At 39.4% G+C, this 18,923-nt stretch overlaps 2 protein-coding genes across 4 annotated transcripts; one reads left to right on the forward strand and one right to left on the reverse strand.

Annotated features, from left to right (window-relative positions):
• Positions 1-64: 64 nt before the first annotated feature.
• Positions 65-14,812, forward strand: LOC115435576 (discoidin, CUB and LCCL domain-containing protein 1). Of its 2 annotated transcripts, none has more exons than XM_030158085.1 (15): positions 65-227; positions 3,822-4,043; positions 5,253-5,390; positions 7,704-7,755; positions 7,833-7,905; positions 7,999-8,132; positions 8,476-8,513; positions 8,817-9,008; positions 9,163-9,272; positions 9,419-9,593; positions 9,679-9,771; positions 10,298-10,391; positions 11,704-11,741; positions 11,824-11,934; positions 13,272-14,812. In XM_030158085.1, exons 1-15 carry the CDS (start codon positions 125-127, stop codon positions 13,679-13,681), a joined length of 1,983 nt encoding a protein of 660 aa, XP_030013945.1. In that variant the 5' UTR covers positions 65-124; the 3' UTR covers positions 13,682-14,812. The 2 variants fall into 2 exon arrangements, with proteins under 2 accessions (XP_030013945.1, XP_030013946.1); XM_030158086.1 differs by having other exon boundaries at positions 11,827-11,934.
• On the reverse strand, positions 13,927-18,923 carry LOC115435577 (zinc finger protein 79). 2 transcript variants are annotated; one of them, XM_030158088.1, is made up of 3 exons: positions 18,705-18,923; positions 18,271-18,524; positions 13,927-17,011 (listed from the first exon to the last, which is right to left on the reverse strand). In XM_030158088.1, exons 1-3 carry the CDS (start codon positions 18,729-18,731, stop codon positions 15,406-15,408), a joined length of 1,887 nt encoding a protein of 628 aa, XP_030013948.1. In that variant the 5' UTR covers positions 18,732-18,923; the 3' UTR covers positions 13,927-15,405. The 2 variants fall into 2 exon arrangements, with proteins under 2 accessions (XP_030013948.1, XP_030013947.1); XM_030158087.1 differs by having other exon boundaries at positions 13,927-17,009; positions 18,263-18,524.

Here is an 18,923-nt window from a genome sequence, read left to right on the forward strand (position 1 = left end):
CGTCTTTACTCCCTGTAGCCAATAGTAAACATCCAATTCTTCTGACTCCAACGTCTTCCCAGAGCCGATAACCTCGAGCTATCGGGGCTTGCACCTTACTTTTCTGCCCAGAGCTGTGGAAATCATGCTAACAAAGTGCGAAAACATTGGGAATGCTGTGAAGACTCTTATTACCAGTTTGTGGATCATTGCTAGTGTGTGTTTTGTAGGTGTCCGCGGCCAGGAGGGTAAGAAAAACACTATTTTCCTTTTGATAAGTTAACGTACACTGTGGAGTGAAACTTCAGGATCTAAACGCCTCGTTAGCTTTCAACACTAAAACACATACAGCTGTACTTATTTTTGTTTAATATAAGTATTATTTCTAGAAACAAAACATAGTTGTATCTGTAACAAGTGGCAGACTCTGGATAAGCATTTATTACTAGAGGGCTCTTTTGCATCTGTACTCTTTATTAAAGCATCCTGTTATTTGTTTACTGGTTTTGTCAGTTGTTTAATGATGTCTCTGTTAGTTACAAATGTAGAAATGCAGAATACGTCCATTATGTTCCTATATCAAGAGATGTGTCATGATATATGTATACTATTATGATCACAGTCATATATGCTGGGGTATACGAAAATATAAAAATATGACAAACATGAAATAAACATAGTAAAAATTCTTAATGTGCATATAACCAAATATATATTTTATATGTTTAGACAAATAATATGTAGTTTGTGCATGTATGTTTAACTTTATATGTACCTGCTTAGTCAATATTATTGCTGTACATCAACACTTTATTATACAACATCCTGCTATTTTTTACTGAGCTTCACATTTTTACATATTGTTAGCTTCATAGCATAATTGCCTAAGTCATATTGTGATATCTGAGTAATCTTACTCTCCATCATTGGCTATGATTTGAAAAAAATATGACTTAGGCAATTATGCTATGAGGCTAGTGATATGTTAGTGTTACAGACTGCAATGCGATAAACCTATAGCTTTTACATATAGTGCTGTCAGGTTTAGTTTTATTCCTTACAATAAAAAAAAAACTTGCATTGGTCTTAATCTATTTAAGCCATTTCAGTATTTCAGAATGAGGTGGGTCCAAAGAGCAGTGTGATGTTATGGTTGCATTCTTTACATACTCTTCTCTGTTTTATGTTTACCCACTAAGCTCAGCTAGCTTACCTTTCCCAGAGGTTATTATTTTTGTAAGGCAATTAAGGTCAATGGACATTATGAATCACACTGACCACACATACACACAGACAAACAGAAAAACAGTTTATTCATCTGCAGACTATGACTAACAACTAAAGGACACCACAAATTATTTAGTTGTTTTAGCATGTCTGTGGGTTTTTAGTTTCATCATTTCCGCAATGAATAAGTCCAGGGTCACTAATTTATTCTGAATCACTTTGTACTTGTTGGCAAATACAGTATGTAGAGAGCTTTGGTGGGGCCAGGAGATGGGGGGAAACATTTCAACATGTAACATTAAGACTGACACACACAACAGGATAAGGCAAAGTAGTGACAAGTAGCACAGGTGAACATCCTGTCTGCTAGTGTAGACCTGTAAGGACGTGCCAGGAAAGCCTAAAGTGGAAAACAATGCTGCTGGGGTACTTTTGATTGACTGTCTGCTTTTCTGCCACCCAGTGTTTTTTCTAATTCATCTTCTACATTTTCCGAGCTGCGCATGAGTCTCTGTAGTGGATCCATCTCTGTATGAAACTCGACACACACCGGCCAGGACAGGACAGAGACAGACTGTAGGTGACAGGGTTCAGTGAGCAGGGAAGATTACTGGCCACCCAGAACTTCCCTTGCATTGCTGCTTTGCGGCCTCCCACCGGAAGGTGACAGATCCACGCTCTGTTGCCCACGGTTACAGTATGTCACTGTGGTATTTCCAGGGAATCCTTGGGGGACTCGAGGAGGGGCTTAAACATTTGAGGGTTTATGGTATTAGAAGATAAAGAGCTGCTGGGAAGTAGTGTAATGTCTGGTGTAATACTGGAGGTGTGTGACATGGGGTGAGTGAAAGGTTATCCTCCCATTCCCCTCAGCAAACCTCCAGAACCCTTATAAGGAAGACGAGGACAGAGGATGATGTGTGTAAGCTTAGGTCGCTGCTGGTGTCTTTTTCCAAGTTTTGACCATTCATGGAACACATGATCACTTGACATTTTGTGGTCAGGTTTTCGAGCAGCCGCCCCCACAGCTCTTATCTCTGTATGACCACTGTGGGAATTGACTCATTTATTTTCTGTGATCAACATGGCAGTTTGAGGAAGTAAATATTAGCATTTTCTGTTCCAGTTCAAGTGTTAGTCACAGCAACCGAAGGTCAGAGGATGCACTGAATCAACATTCAATAAAATAATGTCAACAAAAAAACTAAATAGAACTGACCAACTATCACAACTATCACCAGTTATCAGATCTGACATTCTGCAGCTTTATATAATTATTATTTTCCATTCTATACAACAACTTCTATTTGTTACTAGTCATCAGTCTGTGATATAAAACAATGCCCTGCTGATTAGTTACATGTCATGAGTAATAGCCTAACCAACCCTGAAATGATAAAAAAAACAACAACATTTATTTGTTTACTCATACTTATTTTTATTCCTCTAGTTCAGGGTAAATGTTGACATTTTATTGATTCATGTAGTATTTGATTTGACAGTCAGCGTAAAGGAATTCCAACATTTTCTGTCAGTAATATTCTAAAATTAGACACCAAGATCTCCCACTTTTACTGCAAATGTACTGTAGATGACGTTTCAAGTATCATTATTCAGTCTCTCTGACAACTAATAATATTCTGAATAATATCTGAAAAAACATATCAGTCAGGCCCTGTTTGATAATCATTCCAATATGGACCAAAAATATGTCAGTATGTTTTGCCTCATTGGTACAATGTTCTTTATATCACAGTGTTTTGTTTTTTCTAATCTATTTATATAAATTTTCAGTTGGAAGCCAAAGACATAAGGGTTTTTCCCTGTTATTATAATGCAAAAAAAGTAAAATCAGCTTTTTTGATGCTTCTTATTATCTTCTGCTCAAGCTTTATATATAATGGAACAGTGATAGTGAATCAAACTGATGTATTCTTAACTGGAAAACAGAATATTTTTTCTGACACGACTTCCAAACCCCACACACACCTGTGTACCTAAATCTTCCACAAATCCATATACCACCTAAACCCCCTGACACTGACTTTAAACTGCAACTCTCTCTGTAAATTTCTATAAAACAAAATATTTGACCTCAGCTGATATGAATAAAGTCTGTGAGAAGAGATTAGGCTCATGCTGCCATTTTAAAAAATGATCTGACTGTTTGTATTTGATATTAACAATGCAGTAATTTCTTACAGTGTATTAAATGTAATTTCACATCAGCACCTTCACATACATCTCCAGGTAATGAGCAACTTCTGTAAAATATCAGGTATTAAAGTGACTGATTTGGCAGCTGAACACTTCCCACACCAGTTGTGTCATCTCACAGTTATGATCTGGAGACTAAAAACATGCCCCAGTTTGCTCTGAATGTTCAGAAAATCCATAAGTAATCAGTGTATTTAATTTAAGAGAATGACTGATAAAACTGTCTGCGGTAATGTTATTGAGGATTTGTTTAAGCCAGAGCTGCTCTCTCACCTGATGCAAGACTTAGGTAATTTTAGAAAACCAGACAGTAAAAAATGCTTTTAGAATATCTCATCTGTATGTGAGAAAATATTTTGCAATTTTTATTTACAGTTTTCGCTGTGTATTTTTTTCAGGTAATGGCTGTGGACATACCCTGCTGGGTGCAGAGTCTGGCACCCTGGCCTCTCAGAAGTATCCAGGCACCTACCCCAGTAACATCATTTGTAAATGGAGGATTCGAGTGTCAGAAGAGCGGACACTGCGACTGCTGTTTGGGGATCTTGACATCGAGAACAGTCCGGGCTGTAGAAATGGTTCTCTTGTGATCACAGACAAAAATGGAAAACCCAGACTGGGTAAGAGTGTTCACTGCTGATGGAACAGAATTTACTCACTCATTATTGTTTCAAATGCCACTGTCAGACTTTTAATAGTCAGTGTTATTACTGATGTTATCCCCACCGTGATTATGGAACACTCATGGTGCATACCAATCTATTGACACACTGATATTAGAGCAAACCCAATTTCGCAATAGACACATAGATGTTTCCCATCCAGGTGTATCATGTCATGTCTCGAGGGCATAAAAGTTTGACAACGCACCAAAATATGGGATGAGAGATTCAAGACACGGAAATATTCGTTTAGGCTGTCTTTAGTTTTGATAATTGGATTCCAAAGAACTTGACTCATGATTTTTATTGGGTTTTCTCTGCCTGGTAACGGTCTTAAAAAGTCTTGAATTTACAAATCTGCATTTAATACCTTTTAAAAAAAGTCTTTAAAAGGTATTCAGTTTGATATGGTAGGTCTTAAATTATGTTGCAATAAACTTGTTCACTGCATTGCGTTTAAATGTGTTTGGGAAATGTCCAAGTTGTAAAGAAAGTAACATTAGTCTACTCATTTCCACCCGTTCCAACCAGACAATCTATATTGAAATTAGGAACCAATTATCGTTAACTTTGCAGCCCCCGGTGAGAAATGATCACAGAACATTCAGTTCTGTGTACAGTATGCATGTAATATTCAGTCTTTGCTGATGTAAATAAAAAAATTTTCCTAAATTGTAGGTATCATGAATTTTTTGCCGGTATGTCTGTGAAATAGGTATTAAATTCTGCTCTAAGTAGTTTTAAAAAGTCTTAAATTTAACTTGTAGAAACCTGTATATATCTAGATTCTCCTACAGCTACAGGTTTGAAGGAAGCCTCAATAGAATAAGACTGATTAAAATAAAGTACATCTTTTACTCTTTTACTTCCTTGGAATTTTAAGTCTGAGGCACAGCACCCAAAGCCTTAGGTAGTTCCCGGTACTTTTTTAATGTGTATTTTTAACCTGCTCTAGCTTTTTCAATTCTTTAGCTGTATAGTACATTCTTATTAATAATAGTTCAAAATGATATGTTCCAGGACAATACTAGAACCCTCACATCACCTAAGGCCTCTGAAAACCAAAGGAAAACCCAGACAAGGACCGGCAAATTATACAGGTGTAATATTCTGTTTTGTGCAGGTGTGTGTTTAGTACATATATTCAGTGGGTTTGTGTGTTCACAGGTCCAGTATGTGGGAAACTTGATGCATCACAGAAGAATGTGTCACTTGAAACTAATGAAGTGACAATAACCTTCAAGTCAGGCCCACACCACACTGGACGAGGGTTTTTACTGTCATATGCGACTGACCAATATCCAGGTAAGATAATAACCTGACTACTCATTTGTGCTTCTTGATTTTTATGTCTTTGTTTGTTGTAATACAATGAGTGAATATATTTCTTGTTGTACGTTAATGGTACTTTATTTATTTATTTATTTATTTATTTATTTATTTATTTATTGTTATTTGTATGCTTTTAACAAACAACAGATATTGAAAGTGCTACACTCATATACAATAAATAAAGACAACTGTTTAACTTGAAGGGCAGACAGAGAGCCCCTAAGCTCAATATGCCATTCTTCTTTTATAATATTGCTAAACCACAAACAAATGACAAGTTATGACTCATAATTTCCTCATTTATATCAATTGGTGTCACTGGTTAGTTTCATAACTCTTTTATTATTCTTTGTTTGTCTGGAGTTTTCTGCTGTTATCAAAGCTATAAAACAGCCAACCTAGCTCCAAAATTTAAAGAGTTTCCATCCTTTGTTGATGTCCTGCTTTTCCACCAAGTTTTATGAAAATCATTGCACTAGTTTTAGTGTAATCTTGCTGACAAACAGAAATATTGGATCGATCATATAACCTCTCTGGCAGAAACAATCAATCACCAAGTTTTGTGCTGAGTTCCTGTAAATGGAAAGACATTGCAATAAAAAAGAATTGTCCATAACACTGGAAAAACTGAGATTTAATGTTTTTGTATCACCCAGCTGTGCCACCATGTGTGGTTACAAGCAGAAAGTTCAGCATTGACTGTAGCTGTAGCTCAGTTTGTGTACGTTGTTGTGTTCCTGGCCTGTGTGTGAGTGTTTGTCCTTGTGTGAGGCGGTGCTGTGTTGATGTGTATGTGTGGTGGTGAGCTTATGAGTCACTGCTTATTGGCATTCATCCTCCATCGCTATCTTTGCTCCAGCATGTTTGCTCAGAGAGCAGGACTCGGGCTGAATGGAGTGAGGCCTCAGGCTTTAGTGTGTAGCTTGGAGTGGTTGAATTTTTCTTCTACTCCCCCTCCTCTTCTTTAACCAAGGCCCATGAACAGCCTGTTAACTACTGCAAGCCCACTCTTAACTCATGCTAGTGGCTGTGTGATCTGCAGAGCACCATAACCCAGTAGTTACCATCAGATTGAATATATTTACACTTCGTTTATACCTCCAACAGCAGAAACAAATAAGTGTCATTTGTAGTGGGTTTGACAGAATACATGACCCGAAAATACATTCACCACTTTGTGCTTTGTAAATGTATAAATTATAAAACTTGAATATCAGGAACGGACCACAGGAAGAATAGTCTCTACTTTGGTAGAGACTAATGGGGATCCTTAAATAAAGAATAAAGAACATAAGAAGGAAATTATCATATTTTAATACCTGTTTTCTTTTCCTTTCTTTTCCATTTTAATCACTCTGCATGCTAGAGTTGATCAAGTTATCATTTTTACTCATTTGGGTCAAGTCAATCTGTATGCCTGAGACTTGGCCCACACTTTATATAGACTGAGTGAATCTCATTTTTTCCTGCATGTAGGATACAGACTATTGAAATAATCAAAAAAAAAATGTATTGTTTGCTTTGTAAAGTTATCATTAGAGATGATTATCATTAGAGGTTTTCTGTCTGTGAGCAGGGTTCACATCCACTATCTGGTACATTTTTTATTTATTCAGTGCTGTTTAGTTGTCGAGGTGGTAGTACATTTTGTGCATTTGGTTCCATGTAGAGGTTTGTGTGCTCTCTGTAGTATAACTATTTGAACCAAAAGGCCATAAACAGAAGTATTAAAACAACAATATAAATGTGTTCATTGTCTTTGGTTGTAAATGCGATTTGTCCAAATAATATGACATTATACAGAGATTCATAGTGTATTATTTCAATGATTATGTGGACTTGTTTTGTCTGGATGTCAGGCTATACTTAGAGCTTTTTCCTTTTCTCTGTATGAGCTCATCTGTATTGTACAGTATGTATCATAGTTTCCTGTTTTGTACTGAGTTGTTTATGAAATCCGCCAACGTCTGGACCTAAGCCCATGTTCAGACGTACAAACCACTGTCTGTTAGCTGTGATCACACGAGGTTTGTTCACTGTACCCGTGAACTGTGACAGAGTGACAGTAACAAAGGGCTTAGTCACATCCACAGTAATGACTGCTCATCTCCTAATATAGCACATTTAGCCCGTGGTAGACTGTCTCACACTGAATCTGTGTTTGTGTGTCTGGAGTGGATAAAGTTGGCTGTTATGTAAGATACCAGAAGTTACATTGAACATTATTTCTTTTAACTTAAATTGGAAAAAATAAAAAAAATTTTTTTCTTTTTGTTTTTCTTATAGAGCTCATTTCCTGTTTACAACGCGGATCTCACTTTAATTCGCAGTATTTGAGGTAAGTGGTCAATGCTTCATTCCTGACAATTCCATGTGTTTTAGTGTTTCCCACATGTCTTCTTGTTGTTTTTCAGGGATTTACTGTCCTGCTGGGTGTAAGAATGTCACAGGTGACGTTTGGGGAAGCTTTGAGCAGGGCTACAGAGATGTAAGTTTGCAGTGTTTTATTTGGCACAGCAGAGGAAAAAGGATTTATCAGCATGAACCTCAAAGACTTCTTCACTTTTCTCTCCTGCCGCAGACCTCAGTCCTGTGCAAATCTGCCGTCCATGCTGGTGTGGTGTCTGATAGCCTGGGAGGTCGCGTCACTGTGACTCGTGGTAGAAGTCTGACGCTCTATGAATCGACTTTTGCCAATGGAATCCTGTCCAAAATGTGTGTTTGATGCTATATTAACTTTTGCTCTTTTATTTGAGAATTTGAGAAACTGCTGTATCTGTAAATTTGTAGCTTTATTTATAGGCAATAGTGGGCAAAGAATGATGGAGGGAGAGAGATTTTTATGTGCTCATTGTCCTGATAGCTTTACAATTTGAGTTTCAGACTAAATACGTTAATATTAAAGGATACTGGCATTTGTTATTTTGAAGATCCGTCTCGTCCATGACGTACAAAATAGATTTAGCTTTTAGGATTTAACAAAAAAAATCATAGAGCATTAGAGCTGGCATACTCCTGAGTATGTAGAAGCACTGACATTTCACTGTTCTTTTGACAGGGGATCATTATCTGAAAAGAAGCTGCTTTTTAGCCAAGGTAAGAAGCAGAGGTAACATGTTTCAGTTTTCCTTCAGGGTGTTTTTGAACTTGTTTTAGCCCATTTACTATACATTGTTTGCATTCCTGCTGTCATTTCTAAAGCCATGCTGGTGTCTTTTAAATTTAGAATGTGTTATTTTCCCACCTGTTGGGCATGAATGACCTATCATTTGTCCTAGTATAGTATGAATATGAACTTATATACAGTTTGAATGGCTCTTATATTCTTTACAAGAAAACACTTCAGGGATTGTACTGAACAACTTTCACAGTCAGTTCTTTTCTCTGCTCTGTAAACAGATTGTAGCAGCATCCTGGCTGTTTCTGGTCTAAATGCCTCATCCTTTTGGGACAAAAATAGTCAGGAGTACCGAATGTTCTGGGCCTCAGGAAACATTGATTCAGGTCACGAGTTCCTACCCTGGGCAGCAGATAGTAATGATCGTAACCCCTGGGTGGAGTTGGAACTGAGTGATAGAAGCACAGTAACAGGTAAGGATGAAATGTGTGACTCTTGATGTATTTTTGCTTATTTAAAAGCAGATGAATATAACTTGAAGCTGTCAAATCTGTATTTGGTCAGAATTGTTGATTGTGGTATAATTTCCCATTGTTAGTCTTAGTTTTTTGCATGCTCTTTTTTCAGGAATAATAACAACAGGATCAAATGAGTACATTGAATCCTACAGTCTTCTTTTCAGTAAGGACAGAAAGAATTGGAAGCTTTACAAAAGTGCTCTCAGTAAAGAAAAAAAGGCAAGTACTGCACTGTATTCACTGATGCTCTGCTGATGTATTTACCGAAGGCCTGACAGTCCAGATCTGTGTACAGCAGCTGGCATGTGTTCATGAGCTGCACAGTGTTCTCTGTCAATAAGTAACTTGGTTGTTATTGTTTCCAGGTGTTTCAGGCCTACACCGATGGCCACCTGAGGGTTCTTAACAGCCTCTTCCCTTCCATAGTAGCTCGGTTTGTCCGGCTGCAGCCACTCAAGTGGCACGGCAGAGCTTCAGCTCAGGTCCAGGTCCTGGGATGTCCGGTTGCCAAGGTTACACCAAGGTCCCGCTCAGGTGGAGGTAGGCGTTAACCTCTAATGTGTTTATTTAGAGCTACCTGATTACTGAGTTTTTCATTCTAAATTTTTTCCTTCTTGTCCAACAGATTCTCCATCCATCAAAGTTAATATGGTTACATTGCCCCCTAGCCCTACACCCACCTCCACGGAGGGCCCAGTGTTAGTGGATACAAGACTAAGTATGTCCTTGTATTTTCATGTAATTCATCAGCATCATACAGTGTGTGTACACACTGGGTGTCTGCAGTACCTTAAAAAGTTTGAAGTCCAGTAATGTGACTTTTAGACCTTGAAGTGCCTTAAATATAATTTTTTTAACCGTTGTAAAAATTCACTGTAAGTTGAAGGCCCAAAACAGGAACTTTAAAATTAAAAGGCATTAGGGTCACATAAGACCTCAGAGAAACATCGAAGTCTCATGAAAAAGCCCCCAGCAAGCACCTGTAATCACCCAGTATCTGTATTCACAGCAGGAGTTTCATCCCAGTCCCAGTGTATGGGGATGTAAAATAATAAAATCTCGATGTTAAATTGGTTTGTATAAACCGTTGAATCCTACAGAGACCCTGTTACAATGATTACCAAGCAAATGCAAATAATATACACTTGATTCTCACTGTCGCTGTTGTGTACACTGCAGTAAACTGCATTCCTTCCTCATATGTGTACTAATGTTTACTCACTCAAACACTTCCTCTGCTGCAGGCTCCAGTCAGCCAGTGATAGTGGCCGTGGGAGTGGTCCTGGGGCTGATAATGTGCGGCAGTTGTCTGTTGGCTGGTGTCTGGTGGAAACGAAGGTACAGCTACTTTTATGAAATGTATTTTCAACCTGCAGTTTGTTCTCAACATTACTGGTATGTATTTTCTATAATGTATGGAGTACATTCCCCAGCTATTGAAGACATTGCTTTATTAATGTAGTGAAAATACTTAATAGTTAATGATGTGTTCGTAGTCATAACATCACCCACGAGCTGCGGTTATTTAACATAGTACGTAAAGTCTCCATGAAACTGCTAGCACCATACTTCCATGTCTAAAAACACATAATGAACTTAAAAATTGGAAAAAAGAGTTTATCTGGACACAAAATTAATATATGCTCCAGGACATGGTAAATTCTGAAACACCATTAAGATCACAACATCACTTCTTTGTAATAGATGAGTCAGATAAAGGCGTATAAGTGTCACATCATTGAAAAACACTGGTAGACAGTAGTTCAATCCAAACAATAATAAAACATAGAAATAGATGGTGTTTCTTTGCCGAGGAAAACCTGACATGACTCAGAAATCATGTTTATAGATGATGTGGTATATTTATATCTTTAATATATTCACATTATTTAATCTCACTCTGATAAAATAGCTGGAAGTAATATTAACCCATACAGACCCAAACATCTATCACCGACTAAAAACATCTACTGATCTAAACAGTTTAATACCTGTTGATTCACTAATCCTATCAATACATGTAAATAACTAGTGTAAAATGCAGTTTGTCATCTTTTCATGGTCATCAGATATGACCCATGTGGATGTTCAGAGGCTCCATAGTTACTGTGGAAACACCGTCATCTTCTACAACACTGATACACCAGTAAAACCCATGGAGTTGGATCAATGACAGTGGATGGACACACTGGGTTTATGTTTAGTGAATGAGAAATTTACCTGAAAAAGTAACTTTTTCTTTCAGTTTTCTCTGTTTTTGATACAATAATCCTCAACTTTAATCTGAGCTTCTATGAACATCTACACAATCAGTAAATTAAGTATAGGAAAATACCTGATTTATACTGATAAAATGCAAAATACAAAGGATATTATTATAATAAACGGTGATAAATCACTTAATAAAGGTTAGATATAGAGAAAATTTAATTTAGGAACTGACACAAAAGTAGCGCTGGGTCTTTATGGGTTAAACATTAATATTAATGTTGGTAAAGTGGATTTGACACCATTTACAGACGACTAATGTATATACATGTATGTAAGTCATCAAAATATCTAACAGAGGGTTTGTTGTCTTTTTACATTTTCATGTGTAAATATTTGTGTTGTTATGCTTTTACAAACTTGTGTATCTCTGTCCATGTAGGAAAAAAGCTTCCCAAATGAAGTACTCCTTACCCACAAGTAAGTACTCTTAGATCCTGTAAGTATTTTCACATCTTATGTTTAAAAAAAACAAACCTCTGACTGTTGTCTGTGTGTCTAGTAGGTTGTCAGAGTTTCCAGGTAAAAACCCTCCCCTGCCCACCATCAGAGCTCATCTCCTACCCTCTGGAACGAAACGCCCATGATGCCCTACCTAACCCTCCTCTGAACGGTGAGATTCACTTAGATATTATACGACTAAGTATAAAACAGCCGCTCCTGCTTTTCTGTCTCTGGTCATCTCCAGTTTCTGAGATCTGGCCCCCTCCACCTCCCGTTCCATCTTTCCCGCTTCAGCAGTCTCTGGCTTCACTGGTCAGTTTGAGGAGCTCATGCCAGGCTTGACAGGCAAACAGCTCTCTCCCCAGGCTGTCCATTCTTTCCCCTGGCTCAGCCCATCACCCAGTTGCAGTATAAACATTCCTTTCTTTGGTCCACGGAGCCTCTGTGAAAGAGACTCTTTAATTGTAGCTCGATAAAGGGCGCTCAGCCTCCTCCCCCCACCGGTCCCCTTCTGCCTCCCCCATCCCCTCCCCCAACAGCTGAGAGGTCTAGTGATAAACAGGACAGAGGGTCAATGCTAAGACAATCAAAGCCCTCACTAAAGCCTGTCTAATTAAAATAGCTCTGGGTCTGAGGCTACCCGTGGGCTCTTGGGTAGGATCTTGGCCTCCCACACCACACGGCTGGTGGGATGAAGGGTCTGGTCTGAGTCCTACACTGTCAGCCCCCCCATCCCTGTTGTTACAGAAGACATTGTTGGTGGCCTGCCACTTCATGCAGGGCCTCAACTTTTCCCTGGTATTAGATGCTAATTGATATTCCAAATTCTCAACACCAGGGGGATGTGTTTGTGTAATAAAAGACAAAAAAAAACAAACAGATTTTAGTTTTTGGACATCTTATTCAGCACCTAACAATAATTGAGCTCTTATTCGTGATCTTAATAATAATTGAGCCAAAGTGTACAGGAAATATTGAAAAGGTTATTTTAAGTAACTAAAAGCTGCTTTTCTTGAGGTGGGCTTAATCCTTGGATTTCTAAAGGACTCCACTGAGAACACATTATGAAAAATATCACAGCAATAACAACTGTACAAATTGGATGAAAATTTCTACCATTATTATCATCAAATATTTGTCATGGGATATTATACAGATGGACAGATTGGGTTAGCAGGGTGGAAATTGAAGTCCGTTTCAAAGGATTGATAAACTACATTTCATTGATACCATTTTAATATTTGCATCTGTTTTTATCTGTGATCTTTTAATAACTTCACTTAATCATACATAACATCATACTGTTCAATGTTTGTATTTATTATTGAAACAATGTCTATGTTGCTCTTTTGAGCAGGTCAGTTTTGTAAAAGTTTTTATTGTCAATGAGACATTTACTTGGTTAAATAAAGGAAATGATGAGGTTGGAGTGAAATGGTTTTCAAGTGTTAGAGCAGCAAAAGCAGGTCAGTCTCATACTGGTTTTCATCATATGAATCTTTCCAGACTATGCTGAGCCTGTTGGACAGAAGGTGGGGTCGACATTCAGGCCCCCATCAGATGAGGGCTACACCACCCCCTTCACCTTCAACCTCTATGACACTCCAGTAAACCTTCCAGAGTACGCCGAGCCTCTTCCCCCAGAGCCTGAATACGCCACCCCGTTCAGTGAGCAGCCCTCGGAGCAGCCTGTTCACAACTGCACACACACCGCTCCCACGCCAATGCCTTCTACTGGAGGCAGGACAGCATCCCACCATGCTCAGTATGACTGCCCCTCACACAGGATGTTATCCAACGGTTACTGCACCCCTGTCCTTCATAAGAACGGCCCACGGCCAGTCAGTGTGGTCTACGCAGAGCCCAAGTCTTGTGACTCTTTACTACAGAAGCACACATATGAGGAGCCTTTGTGAACACAGCAAGCACAGGCATGAAGAGAAAAGACTCAATTGAGCTACGGCATGCACTGAGGTCAGAGGGCCAGAGGTAATGATCTCAAGTGGCTGCTCAGTTGGACAGTGGTGTTCAGGGTACGAACACTCACAGAGCTGAACGTCCAGTGAGTGATGTACCCAACACTCAGGAGTCGCTTTAGGCCACTGTGCCTATATGTACTCTCACAGCACAGGAAGGTTCCAGAGCCATATGGACACAAATATCTCCACAGATACTCTTTATTGATAAATGATGATTAATGACATTTAATCACAAGCTGCACTTTCAGAAAAGACAGATGGCAATGTATGCTTCAGTCTGTATAACAGGTTAATGCAAAAAAAAAAAAAGCGGACTGTATATGTTACTTGTTGTCACAATATGGTGTAAGCATAGTATTCACAATATAGAATTTCAACATGTTTTGTTATCAAAAGAAAAACACGTTAGAAGCATCATAAATGGTTCACTGTAACAGTGTGGTTGCTATTACTGCTAAGATTACACATAACCAGTAGATGGCTCTCTTGAGCTGTGAACAATAATAGTAATAATAATTGATTGTTTGATCATTTGTCTGCTGGTCCTTTATCCTAAAAAAGTCATCCTGTCTCAACATATATAATATTTGGAAAATAAATGCTTTGATTATAATATTACATGTAAAGGCACAACAGGCAAGGTGGCATAAGAGGACTCATATGTTACATGAACTAAAACTGGTGACTCAACTTATTAGTTTGTCTTTGTTACTTCAAAACAGACAAGTGAATAGTTGATAATATGGCTCCCAACTGGCCCTATAATGGAAGAAAGACAAAAATGACTTTTATAGTAATGCTAATATGCAGTTCTTTTGTTACATAATGAACTTGTGCCACTGCAAAGCATCTTTGTCACAACAAAGAACTCTGACCTCAAGTAAATACAAAATGAAAAAAATAAATCCTGACTTTAATTTATGTAGTTTTCTTTGACATTTCTATAGGATTTTGTTCCTAAATGGTATGAACTACCTAATAATTTGACTTAAAATTAACTATAATGATTTTTATTCTGTTGCTTGAAAAGTGTATTCAGGAAATAAAGTACTTTACCTTTTGCACACATTTTGTGTAGTAACAGGGATCTGACACTGGCTGCCCTCTGTTACATCTCAAATTGTAACTCAACTTGATCAAGTTAATCCGATAGAAGTCTGCTGTTTCAAGGTGCCATATTCAGTCATTCATACATTTTAAGAAAAAAGTGGTGAGTACAGCCACTTCTACTGCATGACAAGGCACAACAAACAAAAATAAGGTTTAAGATTTCATAGGTGATGGTACTGAATCTATCAGAATGCCACTTTTGTAATAGAAACTGTTCAAAATTCCTGTGATTCATAGGAAGGTAACCATCATCTATTATGATAATTTAATATTTAAGTGCTATTTCAAGCAAAGGTACCAGACATTCCAGTGTCTGAAGTAAATGGATCGGCTTCTCTTTGTTTCAAATCACTGTAAATTGATTTTCTTTCAGATTTTCATTGTTTGACAGTAATAAATGACTTGGCTTCTTGAAATGGTGCAGGATATTTGTCACTATCTAATAAGACAGTGAAAGGTGCCATATCACAGATAAATTGATAATTAAAGTTAAGCCATAAGATGATCAGAGTTATTAACTGATATAAATCCATCTTATCTTCATAATGACTTTAATTAACCTCCATGACACTGGTATTATCTTGGAGCCTCTCATTTGCACTTATTTCTTTGCTTTTTCCCTCTCCCGGTCTCACATCAGAGGAATAGTGAACCAAAGTCTGGTGCCTGTTCCTAGAGGGGGCGTCCTTAAAATGCAGCCCACAGTCTTCACATGTATACAGCAGCCCATCTCTGCTACTGCCTGGGTTTGCTCCATCTGTCTGGGATTTATTCTCATTTCCATGATGCAAAGCAGAACTAGGTTTTGCTGTCATCGGTACAGGAGAATCCCTGGAACTGGGAGTTGTGTGTGAGCTGCTTTCTGGGTTGCTGGGTGTGTTTACGTCTACACTGGAGGAACGAAAAGTCCTGGGACGCCCTGGGAGACCACCACGGCCTGCAGATCCCTGATAGGCCCCACCAGCTCCAGCTTCTCCAGGATATTCTGGGGCCAATCCATGGACTGTTCGATAGTGGAAGCGGATCCCAGAGCGGTTGGAGAAGCCTTTACCGCATATGCTGCAAATGAACGGCCTCTCTCCTGTGTGGATGCGGGTGTGAATCTTCAGAGCCCCTGACTGAGTGAAACATTTTCCACACTGATTACAACGGTAGGGCTTTTCTCCTGTGTGGGTCCTCTGATGGGCCCGGACCCCAGCCAGATGGGGAAACCCCCTCCCACAGAAGCCACAGGAGTACGGCCTCTCCCCTGTGTGAATCCGTCTGTGAATCTTCAGAGCCCCTGATTGGCTAAAACTCTTCCCACAGTCGGAGCAGATGTACGGCCGCGCCCCTGTGTGCACATTGAGGTGGATGCGGAGGTTGCTGTGCGAGTTGAACGCCCTGCCACACTCAGTGCAAAGGAAGCCAGACTGTTTGTGGGCGTGCTCAGAGCGCTGGTGTTGCAGCAGCTGGGAGGGTCTAGAAAAGGAGGCGGAACAGTGCATACAGGGGTGCAGTGACAAAAGAGTCACAGCCGACCTGCCTCTCTCCTCTTGTTGCTGGGTGTGTGTTTGTCTGTGCTGGTGGTTGCAGACCTGAGTGCAAGTAGGGAAGGAACGCTGGCAAGACAAGCAGGGAAAAGCACCAGAGAGCCTCTGCGAGTGACCGAGCTGAGGGCAGGATAAGCAAGAAGTCAGAGGGCAGTGGTGGTGATGAAAATGATGATGGGCATGAGAGTGAGAAAACGGAGAATCTGTTTCCTCCTGTTGGCTTAATATCTGTGCACAGGTCTGCAGGCTACGATGGCAACATAGGCAGGGAAACATGGAGAGGTGAGACAAGGAGCCAGAGGATGTTCTGGATGGAGGTGATTCAGAGTTCTGATCTGGGCTCTGAGCAGGTCTCTCTGCGTCCTCCCTCTGCGGTCGACTGGGGAGTCTGGTGATTAGCTCGTTAGACGTGTTGGTGGGGCTTGGTTCAGTGCTATCTGGTAAGCAGATGTTGAGGATTGTTGGAGCACTGCTGCTAAGGTCTTTGGGGCGGCGTACTCCATCGAGTTGTGTTTGTGAAGAGGAGGATGATGATGAAGAAGATTGTCTTGGTTTTAAAGTTTCAAAGGTCAGGGAAGAACTGGAGTACGGGCAGCCGGGACAGGTGCAGGCATGGTGTGCATCTAAGAATGAGTACAACAAAGATGGAGAAAAAGCAACTGTAAAATGATCATTAGCATCTGGGGGAAAATATTTTTTATACAGGTAGAAGAACCAACACAACAAAGAAAAATACTACTTAATTAGTATTAGCAGCAGAATGTAGAAGTACAGGTTTGGTCCCTCTGACGGATGTACAGTATTTTCTATGTCTTATAACATTGATAATACTAAAGCATTAGTGTTCAAGCAGATCCAATACTTTGAACTACTTTATATCCAGCTTTATAGACACTAGAGTTCCCCACAGTCCTGCTAAAATTTATTTTCAGTTTTAACTCACATAATCTCACCAAAAATGGAACTGAATTTAAACTGTGTGGGGGATTTAGAAGGGAGGGGCACTATTTATGGAGTTGCTAAAGAGTCAGAAATCTGAAATGTGCCCTGCCAACCCACTGCTTTCTGTAAGACATCAGAAGACAGCAAGGACGGAAACTGATGTTTATTTTCCTTCTGTAAAGTAAGGAAAGCTATCAGACAAACGGAGTGGAGTAGAAAAAACAATATTTGCCTCTGATGTAGCCCCAGTGAATACATGTTACTGACTTGACTTCTTCCCTGGAGTCTATGTGCTTTATCACCTCACAGGTTTTCCCAGGATCATCACAGGTTTTCCCAGGATCATCTCTGGACCTGCTGCTGTGGTCCTGCCTCTCTCCTGCCTTCATCGTCATCACTCACTTATCCATATAGTAATGATAGTTTATTATACAGTTCCATAGAATGTTCTAGTTCAATTATCTGTGCATCCACTCATTCATGTGTCTCCCCCTACTCCTCCCCCTCTCCCCCAGTCTCTCTCTATCTTTATCGCTCTTTCTTTTTCTCCTCCTTTACTCTCTCTCTTTAACCCCAACCGGTCAAGGCAGACGGCCATCCTTCAGGAGTCAGGGTCTGCTCCAGGTTTCTGCCTGTTAAAGGGAAGTTTTTCCTCACCACTGTCACCAGTCACAAGTGTTTGCTCCTGGAGGATTCTGTTGGGTTTCTGTAAATTGGCTTTAGAGTCTGGTTTTGACCAACTCTATATGTAAAGTGTCATGAGATAACTTTTTTATGATTTGGTGCTATATAAATAAATTTGATTGATTGATTGATTGATGTAGTAGGAATGAAAATATAAAGTATAATTAGATGGAAATACTCAAGTACAAGTACCTGAATGAATGAATGTACTCAGTTACTTCCTCAGCTGATCATTAGTCTGATCTCTTACCTTGTCGTGTCTGCTGTCTGGGTTTCTGTGGAGCTCCAGCTTGGATCTGTTGGCCTGTCTCCAGCTCGGACTTGTCCAGGATGGGTCGAGGCTGTTGCAGAGATTCAAGGGAAGCACCTTTGAATCTCGTGGCCTCTCCTCCGACCACGCCCCATGCCACGTTCAGCACATCTGGCTGAGTCTTCAGAGTCTGACTGGAGGTGTTTCCAGTAAGAAGGTCACCAATAAACTGATGCATCTCCATCCAGGAACACTGACCTGGCTGCGAGAAGAAACACGGCAAAAAAAAAAAAAAGAGTCTCTAAGTTAACTATACACAGGGGTAATACGCTGAAAATAATGTTTTAACTTTACGATATAATAGGTAAATGCTTGACGAATTCAGCTAAAACTGTTAAAATCTCTTAAAATCGCTGGACACAATAACGGAGCCACTACTTACAATGTCGTTACGCTTGTCTTTGTCCATAAATGAAGCGGAACACTGCCAATAGCGACGTCTTAGCTCAAAAAAGGTGTTTTTTTAGAGTTCATATACTAATACTAAACACAACAAATGCAACAAAACCCGAAAACAACCTTTTTTATTTTTACATTTTTTCATTTCTAATGCAGCCAGCTCGTATAAGTACCTCGTCGCCGAATATGTATTGTATTTCCG

This window comes from Sphaeramia orbicularis, chromosome 16 (genome assembly GCF_902148855.1).
Source record: "Sphaeramia orbicularis chromosome 16, fSphaOr1.1, whole genome shotgun sequence".
Classification (NCBI taxonomy): Eukaryota; Metazoa; Chordata; class Actinopteri; order Kurtiformes; family Apogonidae; genus Sphaeramia; species Sphaeramia orbicularis.

Excerpts from the sequence above, each read along its gene's own strand:
- LOC115435576 (XM_030158085.1), top strand. The coding sequence starts at position 125 with ATGCTAACAAAGTGCGAAAACATTGGGAATGCTGTGAAGACTCTTATT. Across the intron at positions 8,133-8,475 it reads AATGGAATCCTGTCCAAAAT|GGGATCATTATCTGAAAAGA; the intron begins GTGTGTTTGATG and ends TTCTTTTGACAG. Across the intron at positions 11,742-11,823 it reads GAAGTACTCCTTACCCACAA|TAGGTTGTCAGAGTTTCCAG; the intron begins GTAAGTACTCTT and ends CTGTGTGTCTAG.
- LOC115435577 (XM_030158087.1), bottom strand. The coding sequence starts at position 18,731 with ATGGACAAAGACAAGCGTAACGACATT. Across the intron at positions 18,525-18,704 it reads AAGACAAGCGTAACGACATT|CCAGGTCAGTGTTCCTGGAT; the intron begins GTAAGTAGTGGC and ends TTCTTCTCGCAG. Across the intron at positions 17,010-18,262 it reads CAGACAGCAGACACGACAAG|ATGCACACCATGCCTGCACC; the intron begins GTAAGAGATCAG and ends ACTCATTCTTAG.